Below are 22780 nucleotides of genomic sequence, written 5' to 3'. Positions count from 1 at the left end.
GTTACTATAACTTATAAAAGTACTTATATTTAATATATTTTGTTTATAATAAATTTACAAACATGAATAATACTCAGAAGAACCTTCCCTGAGTGTAGAGAGGTTGGGGGAAAATGCTCAATTTTAACAAACTTAAATATGTATTATACTTATATGTGTATTCTGTATCCTAGTTAGAATTCAATATGTAAATTAACAATAAAGTTATATTCTTCATTTAGACTAGTTTATAGTATTGTACAATCAGTTTGAGGGCTAGGAAAACTCATATACATGAAATATAGGGAAAACTCACATATTGTGTTGTATCTTACTCAAATTTTGCTCATTTTACTTTATGTTTTCTGGAATATGAAAGACGCTTCAAAAGTATATTTTTTACAACTTAGATCATGTAATTTGGTTAAGTATCAGTTGAGTTATGATAGATTTTGTATTTGAGTGTACTTAGTGTGACGAAAATCACGAATTGCGTGTGTGACAATATTTATGAAAACGACAGTAATCCTCTCATGCAGATCCAACAGGAAACTGATTCTCAATACTAGGGCGAATGCTTCAAATGAGCCGATCAAAGGTCGATGAATTCACTCGACGTTTCGCTGACCTTACGAGGTCACTTGACTCCGACATTGCTCTGCAGACTGCATTTGTTTCTGCGCGGATCTCAGACAAAGTCGATGATATATGTGAGCTTGATATTATCATACAAGATCTTGAGATGAATAACCCTTCGATCAGATTTCAAGGAGCTGCTCTGTCCAATCGACATGAATGCATTCAAGCGTGGACGATGCCTTGAAGATACGAGGATGGAGGTCTTGAACGAGATTATGGATTGGCTTCTATCGAGCGGGGAACAAAATATTTTGTGGCTGCATGGCGTTGCAGGATCTGGAAAGAGCACTATCGCGACAACGATCGCAGAGTACTGTCGTGAGATGTCGCGTCTTGGCGCATTCCTATTTTTCAACCGAGTCGACGGTGCTGAGGGTCAGCTCATTTCCATCTTCCGAACAATTGCTTTTCGTCTCGCCTTATTTGACTCAGCTATTGCAAGGCACGTTGATGCGGCGATTCAAGCGAACAACCACGCCATTGAAGCAATTGCAGAAGTACAGTACAATAAACTTCTTTTAGAGCCACTAACCGCGTCAAGAGATGATGTAGATGGCCCGATCGTTATCGTCATCGATGCACTGGATGAGTGTGGCACGCCTGATGCTCGGCGGACATTGATGTCGCTTCTGAAGCGAGAATTTGGGAAACTGCCTTCTAATTTCCGGTTCCTCATTACGAGCAGACCTGAGGCTGATATCAACATAGCATTGTCAAACCGGCCAAGTTCAGTATATGAGGTTGCCTTGGACTCCGGATCAGCGGACAGCAGGCGTGACGTCCTTCGATACATTGATTACGAGATGTCGAGAATTATCAACGAGTCGCAGATCATCATTCCAAATAATTGGTCATGGACCAAACAAATGGAAAGACTCGCAGATGCTTCAGAAGGGTTGTTTATTTGGGCGTCGACCGTCATCAAGGTCGTCTCAGAGAGTCCGAGTAAATTCCGAAAATTGAACGAGCTCGTCAATGCATCGCCTGTCCTGAAGGGTCTCAACCAGCTATACGAATCGATGTTGAGAAATTCCGGGGTTATTACAATGGACGACCCATCTTCTATAGTTCGCTTCCAACAAGTCCTGGGTCTTGTTCTTCTCAGCCGAGTCCCACTCTCAGATATAACGATCGACGCAATTCTCGGTTTACCACCTGAGGAGCCGTCGTACGAAATCCTCTCGAAGCTCGGCAGTGTACTGGTATTCAGACGAGGCGGACCTGTTCATGTACTCCACACGTCGTTTGCAGACTATCTTTTATCCACGAACTGCTCCCAACTGTGCAGCAAGTATAAGGACCCTTCCGAACGTCTATCCGACCCATGGTTCATAAACAATGACTCTCAGCAATCGCTCATCGCCACGCGATGCTTTATTGTCATGAAAGAGGAACTTCATTTTAACATGTGCAATCTCGAATCGTCTTTCATATATAACAGCAATGTCGTGGAGATCGAGGAACGAATCAACAAGAAGGTACCTCTGCATCTGCAATATGCGTGCAAGTACTGGGCAGATCACCTTACTGAAGCTCCATACTCACGTGAACTGTTGGGTGCACTAATTGCATTTGCACATAAACACCTGCTGTATTGGTTCGAGGTGCTTAGCCTGCTAGGTCAAGTCAGTCGAATTGCAAGTCGAGGACTTCTGGATGTTGCTGCGTGGTCCGAGGTAGATATAACATGTTTCATGCATGACACATACTAAATCTTGTTAAGACACACGATTCGAGCATTTTCTCATTTCTGACGGACGCTAGCAAGCTCGCCTCTGCATTTAGCATACCAATTACCGAAAGTATCCCACATATCTACATCTCCATGCTCCCGCTCATGAAGGACGATTCAGAAGTTGCAGCTCACTACTCAAAACGAACATCTCGGATGGTAGAGGTAGATCGATTAGGAACGAAACGGCCGCCATTGTGGCTGAAAGTGTTGGAGGGACATGCAGATGTCATTCGATCCGTCGCATTCTCTCCTGACGGGAAGCATGTCGTGTCAGGCTCTGATGACGGAACAGCTAGAATGTGGGATGTTGAGAGCGGTGAGATGGTACACGTACTTTTCGAAGAGAAACGAGTCGCCGTCACTTCTGTAACATTCTCGCCGGACGGCCAACGCATTGCTGCTGGTTTATGGGATTCAACAGTCAGGATTTGGGGCTATGAGTCATGGCAGGCGGTCTCCGAGCCACTTGAAGGACATACAAGTGGGGTGTGTGCTGTCGCATTTTCACTTACTGGAACGCACATTGCCTCGGGCTCAGCAGACACAACCGTAAGAGTGTGGGACATTGAGAACAGGTCCGCTGTGCATATTCTCGAGGGACATACTGATATTGTTCGTTCTGTCGCTTTCTTGCCCAACGAGAATCGGATCGTTTCGTGCTCTGACGACAAGACAATTCGAATCTGGGACGTAGGGACGGGACAGGCCGTCGGCGAACCTTTTATAGGACATGCTCACACAATCTGGTCTGTGGCAGGCTCGCCAGATGGTAGGCAAGTTGTCTCTGGTTCACGTGATCGGACACTGCGAGTCTGGGACGTTGATAGTGGTCAAGTTATCAGCAGTCCCTTTGTGCACTCAAACAGTGTTACTTCTGTTGCGTTTTCGTCTGACGGAACGCGTGTAGTGTCGGTCTCCAGTGACTGCACAATCGTTGTCTGGGACGTGGAAAGAGGCAAAATCAGTTCAGGTCCATATACTGGTCATGCTAATGCTATTCGATCAGTTGCCTTCTCCCCCGATGGGTCACGTATCATCTCAGGATCAGACGACAAAACTGTCAGACTATGGGACGTCTCTGTGAGAAGCGTTGTTCCAGACATTTCTGTCATGCACACAGACGCGGTCATGTCTGTTGCTTTCTCCCCGGATGGTGGTCTGATAGCGTCAGGCTCTAATGACAAGACACTGAGACTCTGGAGTGCTAGCACAGGAGAGGTAGCTTCTGCACCATTCGAGGGACACGAACACTTTGTTTACTCTGTTGCCTTTTCGCCTGATGGGAAACGAATTGTCTCTGGTTCTATGGATGAGAGTGTTATTATCTGGGAGGTAAAAAGCGGTGAGATGACATTCAAGCCGCTCAAAGGGCATTCAGACACTGTCTATTCGGTTGACTTCTCTCCTGACGGGACTCTAGTCGTATCCGGTTCTTACGATAAAACCATCATTATCTGGAGTGCCAAAGACGGAAACATGATTTCTCGTTCAGAACAAGTGCACAAGGCTGCAATCCGTAGCGTTGCCTTCTCACCGAACGGCACTCTTATTGCATCAGCGTCTGTAGACAACGACGTCGTCATCTGGAATGCCGAGGGCGGGAAACCTGTTTCTGGACCTCTGAAGGCACCCGTAGACAGTACATTTTCCTATTTTGCTCCACTTGCCTTCTCTCCTGATGGGGGGTGCATTGCATCGCGCAGTTCAGATAACGATATCATTATCCGCGACGTGCAGAGTGGCCATGTGATCTCTGGGCCGTTGACAGAGCACAAAGATACAGTCATGTCTGTTGCATTCTCGCCCAACGGGGCATATCTCGTTTCCGGGTTATATGATCGGACAGTTATTGTTCGGGATGCAAACAATGGATATATTGTTTCTGAACTGTTTGAAGGACACACTAGTCCGGTTACTTGCGTTGCCTTTTCACCAGATAGTTCGCGTATTGTTTCCTGCTCCTTTGACGCAACGGCACGTATTTGGGGTGTAGCAGACGAAGAAGATGTGTCCTTAACGACTGGAAAACCGCCAGACAGTGTCGTCGCCTCATGTAGAGCCGAACAAGATGCTAACGAAAGCCTTGCAAATTGGACCCTATCTGACAACGGATGGATATTAGGACTACAAGGCGAACTGCTTTTGTGGCTTCCTCCCGACATTCGCCCGACTCTATGGCGGCCACAGAACACAGTTGTTTTCAGTTGCGAATTCTCCACAAAGTTGGATTTTAAGAATGTTGCATATGGTCTTTGCTGGCAGGAATGCTTTAAACCAGCCGAATGACTTGTATTAACCCCTTATTCCGCTATCGCGTTGCTGTTAGATTCTTAATAGAGCTGACACTGTACATACAATAATCTTTGAGTGTTTGAAGTGTATACTTTTAGGCAGAATGTTCGCATTTTAGAGTCAAACGAGACCCCATCAAGAGGCATATTCGAGTTAAGTCCTAGGATGAATTGACAGTGTGTACTGAATATCGGTTGGTCTCGCCGTCCAGTAGCAGCATAGCCAAGCCCCCCTCCCCCTACCTTCAGCTTTTGGCTTGATTCAGAGAGAGCCCTGCACTGGTTCACACTATCAAAATCTCAACCAGTTCTAGGATTAATGATTGACCCGGGAGAGCCGGGAGAGACTTGGGTACTGTCACTACAGTATAGAGAATGATTTAAATATCCAAAGCTAAAATGCCAAGTTAGCATATGGCTATTCATATGATGGAAGATCAGACTAGACTAGACTCGAGCCTGGGGCTTATACAGTGACCTTTGGTGACAGTGAAAGAAAAGAAGCGGACAAGTAACCAGTGGTACCGTTTTATACTCGGCCTATCCAGTGAAACACAAGTTATTCAGTGTCCTCTGCCTCGATTTCGTGTGCAAGTCTGTATAACGACATGCATAGAATCATGGAAACAAAATGAGGCGAACGTTACACAAGAAAAATTCTTTTTTCTCTCAATAAAGTAAAAGTAGGAATCTTGTTTGATGAGCAATTTCAAGACACAGACCTTGAAAACCAACCTGTGCTATTGCGTAGTGTTTGTGTTATAGAATTGAAAGGTCAGTGTCACAATGGTGATACATAGCATTATGTGATATCACATGTAGTGGTCCCTCAAAATTAAACTTAAATAGGTAAATTTAAATAAGCATATACAGGAGATAAACACATCTAAGGAAACAGGGAATAAAGCAAGAAGATGTACATAAGGACCTTTTCGAAGAAAGGCAGCAGAAGATCGAAGGCTTGTTTCTACAATTACGAAAGCAGCTGATGCATAGACTATGTCCCGGATAAAAGCCCATCCGTGATCTTAGTCACGAACAAGCGAGACTCGCAAAGGAGCCGCAGATCTATGCTCACCATCACCCTGGACAATAGGATGGTAGAGAGCACCCATTGCCCAGTATATCTCAGGACCAGGTTCAAATTTGAATTTCTCCAGGAGCACCGATAGGACCAACTCTATGAAATTTGTCAATGGCAGTATCTTGCAGTGAACTTTCAAATTCCTCACTCATTTCAATCTCGGAGAACTTGAAGCCACTAAAAGAGGTTGAGACGATCAATCTCAGCAGTAATGCAAGATCTAGGAATAGCTTACATGCATGCCCTCGTACCGCCCAAAAACGTCATCCTACATTATGCAAGGTCATCAGTCATACGCAGTTGCCGCTCAGTATAAACAGCTCACATACATTTGCGAATACACGCCTGGCAAGCTTGCGTCATAGACACTCTTAGGCAACGGCTTCAACCAGCGTTCCGGCTTCCACTCATCAGCATCCTCGCCCCAAATTACCTTGCTGCGGTTTGCGCCGAGAATCGAGATATAGATATGCGTGTCCTTCTTTATATGTATCTCCTTGACTTCCTTTCCGTCTGTCGTCACGATGGGCCAAAGCAAAGGAAGTACAGTATCTTTTCTTGTCCTGTTAATTTCGTGGCATTAGTAACAGGTAATCATAATGTGAAATAAAAATGCAATGCTCACACCCGATCGAGCTGTGGGACAGGCGGATAAACACGCATAGTCTCACGAACAACGGCATCAAGGTACGGAAGCTCCATGAGTTGATCGTAATCGAGGTCTCCATGCTCTCTGCGTGCTGCTGTCACCTCATCCCGGAGCTTTGATTGCGCTTCCTGATTCTGCGATAGAATATGGAGAATGCGGCTAACAGCGCTTGCAGTTGTGTCATGACCCGCCACTATCAGTGTACTGAGGAGTTTCAGTGAGTGATAAGATTGCATGTAACGTAAGATTTCATGAATGAAGCCCGACCTCATATGCGCCAAAAGCTCCGGTTCCGGTAATTGCGTAGTCCCTCTCGCGTTCGTATGGGCCCTCACTAAAGACGGTTTCTAGGTCAAAAGATTGCAATATAAAACTTAAATGTACTGACGTAGAATGCTCATTATGTCTTTCCCGTCGCTAACTCGTGTATGCACCTTCTCGTTTTGCAGTGCCCTTTGCTTCCGCATGAGGATTCCCTTTGACTGCTGCTCGATCGTATCGATGATTGATATAAGATCTTGTACAGGCTTCAATGGAACTTTCCCCACAAGCCATCTTCTAAGCGACGGAGAACCAAACCTTACCGCCTGAGGCAGAAATCGTAATAACAGATCAAGGTCGAAGAGCAACGGCCTAATTTGAACGTATGAGAAGTAGCTTCGACCGGCAATAAGACGCAATTACTGGAATGCTTTCAGAGCCTCACTATATGCGTTGGTGTGTCGTTCATCCAGGGCACCAAAGGAATAACCAAGACCGCCTTGTCCAACCGCTTCGAGAGCAGCCCGAGAAGACCAGTTCATGACATCGATGTACGGCCCACCCTTCGAAACTTCATGTTCAAGAGCCGCGCAGAGCTAGCAGATAGCTTCAGGCGGGGAGTACATTTATTCAGGAATAGGCAAACATACCTTGTGAGCAATGGGATAAAATACTGGAAGGAGCTCGCGTAAATGCTGGAGTGAGAAAACTGGGTTCAACAACTTGCGTTGTCTTCGGTGTTCATCGCCTAACAAACAGCGAGTAATAACAGAGTGTATGAATCATTAGGACCTCACGTTCGTTAAGATAGGGAGGAATATTTACCGAGGGTGGATAGGAGACTCGATCCAAAAATTAACCGGTACGTTCTACCAGGATATCAGTTTAAAAGTAGAAACCAAGACTCCAAAGCCTACATTAGGAACCTCTCCGTTTCTTCGTACACAGCTTGGTCCTTGATACAGATATGATACAGTGCGAGCGGATCAGATACATAAAGGTGTTGATCCTATCAGGCGCTCTCAGCAGACGCAGTCCCTGTTAGAGGTGAAACACGCTCACCCCAAACAACATGTCAAGACGTGCGACACCCCCATAACTTCTATATAAGTCTTCGTGAAACGCCCACCCCTCAGGGCTGAAGTACTTTGCAAAATTCCCTAGCATGGACGGTCAGTATCTGAAGTTGCGTTTGATACTTCTGGTAATTACGGTACTACCTTTCCACCATGACGCACGAGGGGGTCCAGCTATATGAGACAGAGAGCCTCGAGAAACAAAGAAACGGGCGACACGCCATACAAGAAGAAGAAGAGTAGTGACCGCAGCGATTAGTGAGATGGATAGCTCCATGTGCAGAGAATGGACAAGAGTAAAGGTTGAATAAGACATGCTGCGTTGTGTTGCATCCTTTATATGGCGGGAAGATACGTCTCAATAGATTGATCACACCGGTGCCGGTGACTTTACCTGCGTATTGTAAAAATTGATCTTTGGACAGGTTGGGCTATTATCGTCGCTGGGGAGACGCTGCACATGTGCTATTCTCAGAACGTTTCAGAAGAGCGTTGGAGCCAACTTTGCGGTGCCAATTACCCACATGCCGTATAATGGTTTGTTCTGTGCAGATATCGGCCAGATCGAGCTGGGACACATGTGTCGCAAGCGCTGTATCGCAGAAAACATACGTGTGAAAGCCCGCGAAGCGAAGCTGCGCTGGTGTATTCTCGATGTCGAAGACCTGGTCATAGGAGGATGACGAAGCCAAGAAAGGCCAAGCGCTGGAGCTTCTGGGCAGAAAGTTTAAAAGTACACAATTGGCCATCCGCATGGCGCGTGGTTTTTGTCCTCGCTTAGAATGTACCAGAAGATGTCGCCAACATAGGCTTGTGTTAAAAATGCAGAGAAACAAAAACAGAAAGCTGATCATGACCTCCTTATCCGGGGCCACCACAAGCGGGAAGACATGGCAGTCAAGAACAAAAAAGATCAGCTATGCTTTATATGGCAAATCGAATGTTTTTTCCCCTCAGGATGCGCGCGCTTCTGAGACAACTTGCGTATCGTTAAACGCAAAATATCAAATTTGTAGTGGTTTTCCCCGAGGGAAGCTATATGAAGGTAGGCCTTGCTTGCCCAAGCTCGATATCTCCAGTAGATCTTATTCTATAATTAATCAAACACAAGAGAGCATAATCATGCTTATGCATTTGGATGCGGAACCAAACATCCTGCACAGGGACGAAAATAGACACGAAAGACGCAGGAAATCGAAGTTACTTAATTTCAAGCGTACGAAGACCTGTAAGAACGTAAATGTGGTAAATCAAACGGATGAATTGCTCAGAGCCGGTACACATGCGGAGATCATGAGTGACGGTAAAGGAAAAAGAAACGTGAGGGGTTAACGGCAGCGGACCTAGGAACATTTTGCACGTCATACTGGGCGAAGATATTAATGTAAGTATCTCCAATAGCTGGAATTTCACAATCTCGCAATACCCTACCCACTGGCCATCTGTCATCCGATTTGATGCTGCCAATTGCGATTACTATCGGACGAATTGCATGAATAACGCCTATGCCGTTAAAGCTCATAGTGAAACTCTACGCCTGTCGCTGATCCATTCCTTTTCGTCGGTGTCGCAGATGTGTTACAAATCTAGCATGATAAATGAATGCTTGCATGCACACGAGCTGACTAGAAAGGCGCTCTAGTTTAACAGGTGCATCAGATAATAGATTCCTTTCGAAATGTACAACTCACGAGGTTGCTGACCATGGAGCTTCTAGACAGCTTCACAAAAAAAACGATTAGACGAGCATTTATCATGAACTTATGTAGACACGCACCTTCTAATAAATCTAAAGCGTCATCACAATGAACCGTTCGTCTCCGTTCTTCCTTCCTTATCGGCTCGCAACGAAGCACTCAACTTCTCAAGTCTAGTCAGAATAGCAGAGTCTGCGCCACCAGGTCTTGACTGGTAATTCAGCAAGAACGCCTCGATATTCTTCCTCGCTTGTCTATCAGAAGCTGGAGCGGCCGCCGATACGTTAATTCGCAGTGGTGCTCGAATAGTTGAGTCAGACATATCTGTTGTTCAGAGAAGGATTTCGGAGGTGTAGAAAGAAAGAGAGCAATTTGCTGCTGTTTGCGAAACATAGCCACGTGCTTATTAATATGGGACTTCCCAATATGAACTTCGTTTCTTTCTTCGTCGTGTAAAACCATTGCTACCAATAAATGACCGGTGCTAGCAAATCACCGTACATGTCTCTCCAATTGCCAATGATGCTATTCAGGTCGTACATTGGAACCTTACTGGATTAACAACATTGCTGCACTGTACCTCTCTCTTCGATCCATTTGTTTGAATCCCATCAAACCCAACCACGCGAAGTGCAGTGCATGGTGCGGATCCACTGCATTGAAAGCTCGCAAGGAATTCTGTGTCCACTGTTCCGCGGATGTTCTCCCAGGTAACGTCGGAGATCTGGAAGAGCGAGGTATCGCATCCGCCGGTTGCCCCAATGAATGACGTGCACTGTGTAATATAAGCTGCTTCTTGTGTCAAGTTTCTCACTTCGAAGTCTCTGAACGCTAAACATTCGTCGACATATGTTCAGGTGTGTTGACAACGACAACAAAGTACTCACTGATATTTCTCGCATATCCGAGTCCACCTCCACCGCCTACGATACACATCACTAAAATGCACCCGTTGGGAGATTTTCCGGTACGTACCATTGGGAGGGTATCCTTACTGTATTCCAGTCCAGGTTTTAATATAGCCAGCCCACAAACTTCCGGTTATACTTATGCGTTCAGCAAGAATGTTTTCCACGAATTCGTACATGCTAAGATAATGAGTATGATTATTGTTTTGTTTACAATTGTAATGTGTAATAGGTTTGTATTTTGTATGTTTGTTAATTGAAATTGGTAAGGTGTAGCATGTATGTTTGCACCTGAATCAAGTATGTTAATACAATGTGTTAATTTCATTGTTTCATGATTAAATGCATTAATGCATATGTTTGTATTGTAGTTGTTAAGGAATTTGTCAAGCATGAATTCCCCTTGTATTTCTTGCATTTGTTCATTGTTACAGTGTCTGGTGTTAGCATTTTGTTTACTTTGTTAATAAATACTGCTGGGTCTGTAAGTGTAGCACTCATTGTTTGAGCCATAATTTGTTATGATGTGGATGCATTTGTCATTGTTGTTGTTTGCTTTTTTTGTGCTTCCTTTGTAGTGTCTATTACTAGACTGTGGCACTCTTTGGACATATGTTCATATTTGTTACAATTATAACATTTTGTTGTTTTGTAAGACTTTACATTGCCTCTGCCACATCCTTGTCCTCTTGTTTGACCTTGTGTAGGCCCTAGGGATGGAGGATGATTATTTGTTGTTTTATTATTATTATTTAGTGTACTATGTTTATTCTAGTGGTTCTGCATTTGCTACTCAGTAAATGTGTTGTATAATTCATGAATTAATTTTACTGGTGTGAACATCTGATACTAAGCTGTAGTAACTGTGGGTAGGCTATTGTAATGTGTGTTCTGCCTATTGATCATTGTTACAACCCACTTGTACTCTCTTAGAGTAGTGAGATTTATTACTAAGACATAAGTATTATTATCTAGTATTTTGCTGTGAGCTACCAGTTATGTATAGACTTGCTCTATTTGATCTAGTGTCTTGTCAAACTGTGAAACATGTCCTCTAGCTGTAAACAGTACTAATATATTGACTGTGTGAGTCAATGTGGTTTGTACATTGTATTAATCAGCTAGTGCCTGTATAAGGTCTTTCATTGTTTTGTGCATTGTAATGTTAGCATATACTGTATCTGATATTATCTTTATTATAAAATGATACAATAGTTTCCCTGTGTATATACTGTCTGCATCTGTACTAGGGGGATCATTTGTAAGATAGTTACTGAGCAGTATTACTGTTAGTGCATTTGTAATGTGTAGTTACTATATTTTATAGTTCTTTGTACCTATAAGCTTCTCTGTGTCTTTAAAGAATGTAGTAAGTTGATTGTCATCAATCTTTAGAGACTCAAACATTAACATAGATTGTGTTATTATTAGAGGCATTGTGTTTGTAGGTAGAGTACTAGTACTAGAAGGGGGGGTAGATGTCTGAGGTAGAGGTTGTGTTTGTAGTATTGTTTGTGTCAATAGTACTATTCACAAGCTGGTAAGGCTCATAACCTGTTAGGATAGGGAGTTTAAAATAGTACTTGATTAAATGTGTATATATATACACTCTTATATACTAGATACATTATACTATACTAGTAAATGAGACATAAAACACAGTGTGTTAAATAGGTAGGAACATAACCTGAGATAGTAGTGACAACACTGTTTAGTGTTCTGTAGAGTGTCTAAAACAATGTTCTTAAAAGCTCTGTCAACAATAATGTATTAAAGTAATGTCTGAAGAAGGGTTGAGTAAGATGTAGATAAATATTAAACAAGTATATAATAACATACCTCCTATATACATAGTTCCATACTCTATTAAGAAATTCCTTCCCAGACTCACTATTTAGTAAGTCAGAAAGTATATACTAATGAATATAATTTTCTTACTAAGCTTTGTTATCAAATACACTAGTCTTAGTAAATTTTCCAAAGGTTGCTAGCTTCCTAACTGTTAAAGAGAGAGTATTGTTAATAGTGTTAAGTGACAGGCTAGTACTTGACACAATGATCAGAAAAGACATAATAGTAAGCTATAATTTAATAAGTGGATTTAGAATAGAATGTGTTTTACCTAGAGCTTAGTATGATTCAAATACATTTGCTAAACATACTACTACTATCTGTACCTTATTAAGGGTAAGGAAGAAGCTGTTATCCAGTTCAAAACAATTAGATAATCTGTGTAAGTAATTGTGAATCTTTAGTGATTGTGTTATAATAATGTAAGGAATTGTCTGTTACAAAGATGAAAAAAATCTATTTCTCTAGATATTACTTACAGTACTAATCTTTATAAATATAAAGTTGTCTTCTAAAAAGTTTGACATATACAAAGATAACTGAGAGAATTCAATTATACATTTAAGAGTTATTATACAATTTGTTGCCTCTTGTTTTGTAGGTACTAGGTACAAGTCATACTAATACAATTCAGTTATAACTTTTTTTCAATATAAAAATCAACTTTCTCCTACAGTTTCTTCCCAGAAGAGGGGGGGGTCTGACAGAGCTTTTCTCTACCACATCTCTACTAGACAGTCATGTGTTAGTAACAATGTAGAGGGGACTTAAAGGCTTAGTAAGGGGACTCAGGCTACAACTATCCTACACAACAGAAATGTAGAACACAAGTACTAGAACATAGTCAGAACTTGTAAAACAGACAGAAAGAGAGAGTAAGATAAGAGTAGAGTATATAGAGTAAGTCTAAGAGTACAGAACTATCTAGAGTAGACAAGATTAAGACTATAGAACCAGTCTGATCTTGTACACTTATATATACTAAACTACATAAGAGTACTTAGAGAATAGTAACTACTAAGAATGATAAGCTATAAAGAATAAAAGAAAGAAAGGTAAAAGATAAAGGTACAAAGAATGAAGGGATAGACAAAGGGTAAAAGACTATAGAATGAACAAAGAATGAAGGGGTAGACAAAGGAATAGAATAATAAAGTAAGAAGGGGTAGTAGTAAGAGTTATAGAGAGAGTCAGTCTGTATATAGTCCTTAGACAGTACTTCTAAGAGACAGAAGTTCTGAGTTCTAGTATAAAAGAGTATAGAACCTGTAGAACTAAAGGTGTAAGAGTAGAGAATCATAACATTACCCTCTCTCTAAAACCAATTATTCTGATTAGTAAACATTAGACTTGGTTAGTAGCTCAGACATAAGTTAGAACAGTAGGGTTTGGAAATCTGTAAGGTAGAGTTAGTGTAGAGTACTTAGATGAAGTTAATAAAAGTCTCAGATTGTCTTAACAGTATGAGTGAGATTCTTAGCAGGTTCTCAAGTGTGTTCTTCAACTAGGTACTCTTTCTAGTAAATAAGAAACTTGAGCTTTCTATATACTAGCTTAATATCTACTATCTACTCTACTTTATATTCTGGTTCAGAACTAATAAGTTCTGGTAGAGGTAGTAAGAGTCTTTGTTGTGAAGGAAAACCTAGATTATAGTATTAAGACAATAGAACCTTGTTGAAAACTGAGTGTATGTACTTTCAGGTTGTTAGAAGTTAGAGTTTATAAGTAAAGACACTAACCTTCTTTTTAATAACAAAGGGTTTGAAGCACTTGTTGTCCAACTTCTTTATTAAGCAATCTATAGTCAGATTAGTAGCTTCTAGTATAACTTTGTTACTAGACTAGTAATTCTTAGCTACAGACCTCTTCTAATCATAGTTCTACTTTATAACCTATACTGTCTTTTTTAAAAGAGCTTGTGTGTCCTCCCTAGTCTTACACATCTGTTCTACAAAGTCTGTTACAGACTCAGAACTACTGTTCTAGTTTAGAACTGTCCTCTAATACAAGTGTCTCTTATAGTTGAGAAAGAACAGAAACTGTCCTGTTACAGAGTGTTACTAGTTATTATACACAAATTCAGTTAGAGCTAACTATTCAGACTAATCTAACTACTAATAATTAATGAACATTTGGAGATAGAGCTTGATCTTCTGATTGACTTACTCAGTTTGTTTATTAATCTGTAAGTAATATGTAGTAGAAAGGTTCCCTTGAATTCTGAGAAGTGTATACAAGTTCTGTATAAATTTTGACTTAAATTACAGTCTGTAATTGTGAATAAGCTTCTAAGAGGGTCTGTATAACTAGAAAACATAATTCTGATAAATGTATACTATACCTTCAGAAGTGAGTTCTGTTCAGGTTGAAACTGTATAGACTTACTTAGAGAATTGGTTGACAATTATATAAATAGTGTTATAACCCTAAGACTCAGGTAGCTTACTAATTAGGTCTACTAAGACTTCTTTCTAAGAGTGATTCAGAATCTAATACAAATGTAAGAGAGTCTAAACCCTTGTCTAGTAAGTCTTAGTCTGTTAGTACATATTATAACTAGTTACATACTTTAGGATTTCCCTCTACATTCCTAACTACTAGTAGTTCTAAGTAATGAGTTCCTACATTTTGTATTAGCCTAAATGTTTTATAGTCAGATTGTTGTAATAAGCTCAGACAATGTTCTCCTACAGCTTTCAATCCTTTAAAACATATAGTCAGCCTTTCTAGTAAACCTTTCCATTCTTATCTTCCTCCTAGTCTCTAGCCTACTTCTCTAACTACTTTACTACAACCCTGTCCTGTGTGTGTCTTAGAGCTTACTATATGTAAGTAACAAAGTTAACATTCTCAGATTTGAGTCAGATCTCTTAGATTGTCTTAGACACAAAATAGGAATTGTTTAGGAGAACAAGATTTTTGTTATCATTCTCCCCCCTTTTATAACCTACTTGTCTTAAGAGTAAATTAGCTTTTATCATTTGTGTTCTAGGTTTGTAAGTTAGTACAAAGTCATAGTCCTACAGTTTTAACATTTAGTAGGCCTAGTAGTAGTTGAGCTTCTAAAACACCTGAAAGTATTAGAGATTAAGGTAATTACTCTAAATTTCAAACTTTTACATAATACTAAGGAGATATTAATACTACTCTTCTAGAGAACAGACAATTGTAAGGAGTTCCTTATTGTAAATAGAATAGTTCTGTTCTGTTACAGAGAGGGATTCTGATCAGAATACTATTAGACACTATTTTCTGTTAATAAACTAGGACAGTACTACTCTATTTGTAAAGTTGGAAAAGTTGGCTTTGACTCAGAACTTATTTACAACTGTCAGAACTGCTAATATAAGCTTGCTAGTAATAGTCTACTTAAGGGACTCAAACACAGACTACTCCTAATTACTCTATTACTAAGGAACATCTTTGCTAGTAAGATTGTGAAGAGGCTAGACAATAGTACTAAAGCTTTAAATAAAGTATTAGTAGTAGTTTACAAATTTAAAGAATACTTAGACTTGTTTCAGGTTCTAAGGTTGTAACTAGTTCTAAACTGTAGTTACCTTTACTGAATCCATATAGACCTCTCTTCTACTAATTATAAAGCTTAGATAATCTACTGACTCTTGTGTAAAAGAACACTTTACTTCTTAGAGGAACAGTTTATTATCTTAGAGCTACTATAGAACTACTCAGATTAGTTAGTAATAGTACTTAACTGTCTAAGTAAAGATTAGAATGTTGTTCAGATACACACTAACATGCTCTAAGTTAATCAGATCCACAAGGATGTGATTCATAAATGACTAGAATGTTACAAACAAGTTGGTTAGTCTAAAGAACATTATAGTCAGTTTGTACAGTTTACAATTAGTTTAGAATGTGACCTTCTACTCATCTCTGTCTTAGATTCAAATGTTATTATATCTCTATCAAATGTCTAGCTTAGTAAAAACCCTGAATGTATATATCTTATTAATAAGCTTCTGAATCAGAGGGAGTAGGTACTTGTTTTTAATAATACCCTTATTAAGACAATAATAATCCTAGACTAAGTAGAGCTTTCTATCTTTCTTTTTGACAAAGAAGAAAGGAGAGACTATAGAGGACTTTAAGGGTCAGATCCAGCTATTCTGAAAATTTTCCTAAAGGAACTTGTTAAGTACTTCCTACTCATCTCTGTTAAGTAGATAGACCTTACAATCCTTAAGTTAGAAACTCTCAGTCAACTCAATTGTATAGTTCTAAGAGTAATGTTTAGAAAGCTAGTCAAATTCCTCTTTACTAAAGACTTTAGAGAACTCTTAGACAAAATCTGACAGGCTAGGTCTACATACATTCTAGAGTTGAGTTGTTCTGAGTAGGTTCTAAACAGGTTTTGTCTTAGAAATCCTTCAGATTAACTCTGTTCTGCCTTGACTAGAATGTGTGTTTACATATTTATTCTAATTGAAGAAGAACAACTAGTCACCTTTATTAGAACTGTTAGTAACATTAGAAGTGTCTACATTCACTCAGAACAGTAGTGTAAGGTAGCTGTAAGACTTAGAACACTAATTGAACACAAGTGTTTACTCTAACTAGTTAATAGTAAGGTTGTAAGCCTTAAGTTATTTGAATCTAATAAAAATGTCTGTCTTTCTAAAGTTAGTAACTCTAAACTTAATACTTTCCTTATAATTCTGAATAGTTATCTGTAGTTGGACAAACTCAGTAATCTAACTATTCTGGTTCAGAGTTCTGTTCATATTATATACTAGGATTAGAAGTAGAACATGTTAAGTAAGAAGGTAGTGTTCCTATACAAAGGTCTTATTAATGTACAAACTAGTATATCTACTATCTACTAGAGCTATTATTTAGATCTGAGAGGATCCTAAGAAGGGAGCTAAGAGGACAGAGACCTAAAGCTAGTATTTAGAATGTTCTCTAATAAATTACTGTTTGTTCTAAAAGGAATATACAGCTTGTACAGTCTTATTGTCTGAGAGAGTAAGTATATGTACTAATATTTCCTTATTAACCTCTCTCTTTCAACAAGGACAGACCTATGTCCTCAACTATAAACTCAGTTAAGACTATCCTTACTTAATACTATAAACAAACTATTAAGTAGTAAACAGGGCTAAGTAATGTTTTAAACATTCTGAGTTTTTAGAATGTAGAGATAGTAGGTCAGATTGTGTAGATTTAGACTCAGATAAAGTGTAAAGAGAAGAATTAAAAGAATCAGAAGAAATAAGAGAACTATTTACTTTTGTTTTTTGTTTTTTGTTTTTTAATAAATAATTTTGTTGATTTACTTTTTCTACTTTTTCTACTTTATTTACTTCTAATCCTACAGTGTCTATTGAATCAAAAGTAGTTGTTAAAAAATCCAAGTTATAACCCTTTAGTGTTACATTTACTATTAGGCCTCTACAAAATTCTAGAGTATATAGTTAGAGTTTAGGAGTTCTAAAGTGACTTCTAAATTTGTAGAAAAGGCTTCTTACTACAAATCCTACTTGTTACTTATCATTACTCTAATAACCTAACAGATATACTGTTACTTCTGTAGACAGTCCTTAATTTAGTACTCTGACTTTCTACAGGTAAAGTATACTTCTTACTTTTAAGCTTCTCTAATGTTTATTAGAATAGATTGATTGTAAATTACAGACAGATTGATTTAAGAGCTTAGAACTGTTAGAGTCAGATACATGTGTAAGTGTTTTACACAGACTTGACACATTCAAGCTGTAGCTTAGTTGAAGTAAATGGTACAGGTCTTCTAATTAGTGTAAGTAATCAGTTCTAGTATTATTCTAAGAATCTTATTAACCAGTTCTGAGTAAAGAGCTTTTTCAAGTATTCTAATAAGAACATTATTGAATCTGAGTGTGAATCCTACCTTTTGAGCCAGGATATCAAACTCCTAAAAGAAGGTATTAGTAGAATGTTTGCCCTGTTACAAAGACACAAGCTTGTTCTGTGTATTACACTTCTTATTCAGATTAATAAAGGAAGTATAGAGCTGTTCTATAAATTCTGAGTACAACTCATTGTTCTAAAGTTGGATCAGACTTCTAATCTAATAACCTTTAATCCAGTTCTAGACTTAGGTGGCTATATTACCTTCCTTTATGAAGGAGAGGACAAATAGGACACAATCAAGATCTAAGAATAGATTAGTCAAAGTAGTAGTTATATATAATTCAACTTAGTACTAGAAGTCCTTAAAGTACTACCTATTAAAGTCTGAGGGGTAAACTATATACACTTTCTTTCTAGAACAGATTGTAACTTCTGAAACAATTAGAACAGGTTGTAACTAGACTATAGGTATATAGTTAGTAAAGGCCTCTTAGATAAAAGTCTATACATATTAAGTTAGGTCTACTTGTAACTACTAATCTGGTAGAATAGTAAGGGTGGTAGTCAGCTTAGAAGGGTCTATGTTTATACTATAAAAGAGTCAATACTAAACTAAAAGGGGTAATAAATAGAAGAAGGGTGGTAAAAGTTTAAAAGGGTTTAGAAAGTTTAAAATTTAAAAATGTAAAAAGGTTAAGACAAAGAAAAGAGATTGATACAATAGTATGTACTAATACTCAAAATGTAAGAGAGTTATAAGGTAGTAATAGAGAGTCTTAATCTAATGTTAGTAATAGTATAGAGAGGACCTGAAGGCTTAGTAAGTGTTAGTAACAGTGTAGAGGGGACCTGAAGGCTCAGTAAGGGGACCCAGGTTACAACTATCCTATACAACAGAAATACAGAATGTAAGCACTAGAATGTAGTCAGAACTTACAGAACAGACAGAGAGAGAGAGTGAGACAAGAGTAGAGTATATAGAGTGAGTCTAAGAGTATAGAACTACCTAGAGTAGACAAGATTAAGACTACAGGACTAGTCTGATCTTGTACACCTATATATACTAAACTACACAAGAGTACTCAGGGAGTATGAGCTACTAAGAATGATAAGCTACAAAGAATAAAAGAAAGGAAGGTCAAAGATAAAGGTACAAAGAATAAAGGGATGAACAAAGGGTAAGAGACTATAGAATGAACAAAGAATGAAGGGGTGGTCAAAGGAATAGAATAATAAAGTAAGAAAGGGTAGTAGTAAGAGTTAGTATGTATATAGTTTATAAATAGTGCTCCTAAGGGACAGAAGTCCTGAGTTCTGGTACAGAAGAGTGTAAAACTCTTAGAACTGAAGGTATAAGAGTAGAGAACTGTAATATTACCCCTCCTCTAAAACCAATTGTCCTGATTAGTAAACATTAGACTTGGTTAGTAGCTTAGACATAGGTTAGAACAGTAGGGTTTGGAAATCTGTAAGGTAGAGTTAATGTAGAGCACCTGGATGAAGTTAATAGAAGTCTTGAATTGTCTTAGTAGTATGGGTGAGATTCTCAGCAGGTTCTTAAGTGTGTTCTTCAACTGAGTATCCCTTCTAGTAAATAAGGAACTTGAGCTTTCTATACACTAGCTTAGTATCTACTATATACTCTACTTTGTATTCTGGTTTGGAACTAATAAGTTCTGGTAGAGACAGTAGGGGTCTTTGTTGTAAAGGAAAACTAGGATTATAGTACTAAGACAATAGAACCTTGTTAAACACTGAGTGTATGTACTTCTATGTTGTTAGAAGTTAGAGTTTGTAGACAGAGACACTAACCTTCTTTTTAATAATAAAGGGTCTGAAGTACTTGTTGTCCAACTTCTTTATTAGACAATCTAAGGTTAGATTAGTAGCTTCTAGTATAACCTTGTTACTAGGCTGGTAATCCTTAGCTACAGACCTCTTCTAATTATAGTTCTACTTTATAACCTGTACTACCTTCTCTAAAAGAGCTTGTGTGTCCTCTCTAGTCCTGTGTATCCATTCTGTAAAGTCTGTTACAGATTCAGAACTACTATTCTAGTTCAGAACTGTCCTCTAGTACAAATGTCTTCTATAATTAAGGAAGAACAGGGATTGTCCTATTATAGAGTGTTACTAGTTATTGTACACAAATTCTGTCAGAGCTAACCATTCAGACTAATCTGATTACTAATGATTAATAAATATTCAGAGGTAGAGCTTGATCTCCTGATTGACTTACTCAGTTTGACTGTCAGTCTACAGGTAATATATAGTAGAAGGGTTCCCTTGAATTCTGAGAAGTATATACAAGTCCTGTATGAATTTTGACTTGAATTATAGTCTGTAATTGTGAATAAGCTTCTGAGGGAGTCTGTGTAACTAGAAAACATGATCCTAATAAATGTGTGTTATACTTTTGAAAGTGAGTTCTGTTCAGGTCAGGACTGTATAGACTTGCTTAGAGAATCAGTCAACAATTATACAGATAGTATTATAACCTTAAGACTTAGGTAGCTTACTAATCAGGTCTACTAAGACTTCTTCCTAAGAGTGATCTAGAATCTAATACAAATGTAGGAGAGTCTAAACCCTTGTCTAGTAGACCTTAGTCTGTTAGCACATATTGTAACTAGTCATATACTTTAGGATTTCCCTCTACATTCCTAACTACTAGTAGTTCTAAGTAATAAGTTCTTGTGTTTTGTGTTAACCTAGATGTTCTACAGTCAGATTGTTGTAATAAGCTTAGACAATGTCCTTCTACAGCTTCTGATTCTTTAGAACATATAGTCAGCCTTCCTAGTAAACCTGTCTATCCTTATCTTCCTCCTAATCCCTAGCCTACTTCTCTAACTGCTTTACTACAACCTAGTCCTGTGTGTGTCTTAGAGCTTACTGTATGTGAGTAATAAAGTCAACATTCTCAGATTCAAGTCAGATCTCTTGGATTGTCTCAAACACAAAACAGGAATTGTCTAGAAGAACAAGATTTTTATTATCATTCTCCCCCCTTTTATAACCTACTTGTCTTAAGAGTAAATCAGCTTTTGTTATTTGTGTTCTGAGTTTGTAAGTTAGTACAAAGTCATAGTTCTACAGTTCTAACATCTAGTAGGCTTAGTAGTAGTTAAGCTTCTGAGGCACTCAGAAGTACTAGAGATTAAGGTGATCACTCTAAATCTTAAACTTCTATACAGTACTAAGGAGATATTAATACTACTCCTCTAGAGAACAGACAATTATAAGGAGTTCCTTATTATAGATAGGGTAGTTCTGTTCTGTCACAGAGAGGGATTCTGATTAGAATGCTATCAGACACTACTTTCTGTTAATAAACTAGGACAGTACTACTCTATTTGTAAAGTCAGAAGAGTTGGCTTCAACTCAGAACTTGTTTACAACTGTTAGAACTACTAATACAAGCTTACTAGTAATAGCCTACTTAAGGGACTCAAATACAGACTGTTACTGATTATCCTATTACTAAGGAACATCTTTACTAGTAAGATTGTGAAGAGGCCAGACAATAGTACTAAAGCCTTAAATAAAGTATTAGTAGTAGTTTGCAAACTTAAAGAATACTTGGACCTGTTTCAGGTTCTAAGGTTGTGGCCAGTTCTAAACTGTAGTTACCTTTACTAGATTCATACAGACCTCTCCTCTACTAATTATAAAGCTTAGATAATCTACTGACTCCTGTACAAAAGAGTACTTTACTTCTTAGAGGAACAGTTTATTATCTTAGAGCTATTATAGAACTGCTTAGATCAGTTAGTAATAGTGCTCAACTGTTTGGGTAAAGATCAGAATGTTGTCCAGATACACACTAACATACTCTGAGTCAATCAGATCTGTAAGGATGTGATTTATAAATGACTAGAATGTTACAAGTGAGTTGGTTAGTCTGAAGAACATTACAGTTAGTTTATACAGTCTACAATTGGTTCAGAACACAGCCTTCCACTCATCTCTGTCTTAGATCTGAATATTATTGTATCCTTATCAAATGTCCAACTTAGTAAAAACTCTAAATGTATGCATCTTATTAATGAGCTCCTAAATTAGAGGGAGTAGGTACTTGTTTTTAATAGTACTCTTATTAAGATAATGATAATCCTGGACTAGGTAGAGCTTCCTATCTTTCTTTTTGACAAAGAAGAAAGGGGAGGCTATAGAGGACTTTAAGGGTCAGATCTGACTGTTCTGAAGATTTTCCTAAAGGAACTTGTCAAGTGTCTCCTACTTGTCTCTATTAAGTAGGTAGACCTTACAATCCTTAAGTTAGAAACTCTTAGTCAATTCAATTACATAGTCCTAGAGATAGTGTTTAGAAAGCTAGTTGAATTCCTCTTTACTAAAGACTTTAGGAAACTCTCAGACAAAATCCAGTAGACTGAGTCTATATGTATTCTGGAGTAGAGTTGTTCTAAGAGGGTTCTGGACTGGTTCTGTCTCAGACATCCTTCAGATTGACTCTGTTTTACCTTGACTAGAATATGTGTCCACATATCTATTCTAGTTAAAGAAGAACAATCAGTCACCTTTATTAGAACTGTTAGTAACATTAGAAGTGTCTGTATCTACTCAGAACAGTAGTGTAAGGTAGTTACTGTTACAGTTCTCTACTCTTGTACCTTCAGTTCTAAGGGTTCTACACTCTTCTATACTAGAACTCAGGACTTCTGTCCCTTAGAGGTACTGTCTATAAACTATATGTGTACTGACTCTTACTACTACCCTTCCTTACTTTATTA

At 38.6% G+C, this 22780-nt stretch overlaps 3 protein-coding genes across 3 annotated transcripts; 1 reads left to right on the top strand and 2 right to left on the bottom strand.

Annotated features, from left to right (window-relative positions):
* Positions 1 to 791: 791 nt before the first annotated feature.
* FOMMEDRAFT_34813 (WD40 repeat-like protein) lies at positions 792 to 4339 on the top strand (the record flags this gene model as incomplete). The annotated part of the gene is made up of 2 exons (XM_007269825.1): positions 792 to 2294; positions 2342 to 4339. Coding segments are annotated over 2 exons (3501 nt in total), but the record flags the coding sequence as incomplete, so codon positions are not given.
* A 1333-nt stretch (positions 4340 to 5672) lies between these two features.
* FOMMEDRAFT_93201 (cytochrome P450) lies at positions 5673 to 7991 on the bottom strand (the record flags this gene model as incomplete). The annotated part of the gene is made up of 13 exons (XM_007269871.1): positions 5673 to 5824; positions 5877 to 5905; positions 5964 to 5996; positions 6058 to 6291; positions 6354 to 6581; positions 6645 to 6711; positions 6766 to 7010; positions 7062 to 7234; positions 7289 to 7386; positions 7464 to 7507; positions 7556 to 7647; positions 7701 to 7798; positions 7856 to 7991. 13 exons carry the CDS (start codon positions 7989 to 7991, stop codon positions 5673 to 5675), a joined length of 1629 nt encoding a protein of 542 aa, XP_007269933.1.
* Positions 7992 to 9057: 1066 nt separating this feature from the next.
* Positions 9058 to 9731, bottom strand: FOMMEDRAFT_170314 (uncharacterized protein; the record flags this gene model as incomplete). Its single annotated transcript, XM_007269979.1, has 3 exons — positions 9058 to 9300; positions 9418 to 9435; positions 9492 to 9731. A coding segment is annotated over one exon (217 nt), but the record flags the coding sequence as incomplete, so codon positions are not given.
* Between the last annotated feature and the right edge of the window lie 13049 nt (positions 9732 to 22780).

This window comes from Fomitiporia mediterranea, assembly GCF_000271605.1.
Source record: "Fomitiporia mediterranea MF3/22 unplaced genomic scaffold FOMMEscaffold_11, whole genome shotgun sequence".
NCBI lineage: Eukaryota > Fungi > Basidiomycota > Agaricomycetes > Hymenochaetales > Hymenochaetaceae > Fomitiporia > Fomitiporia mediterranea.
This window is presented reverse-complemented; position numbering and strand designations above follow the sequence as displayed.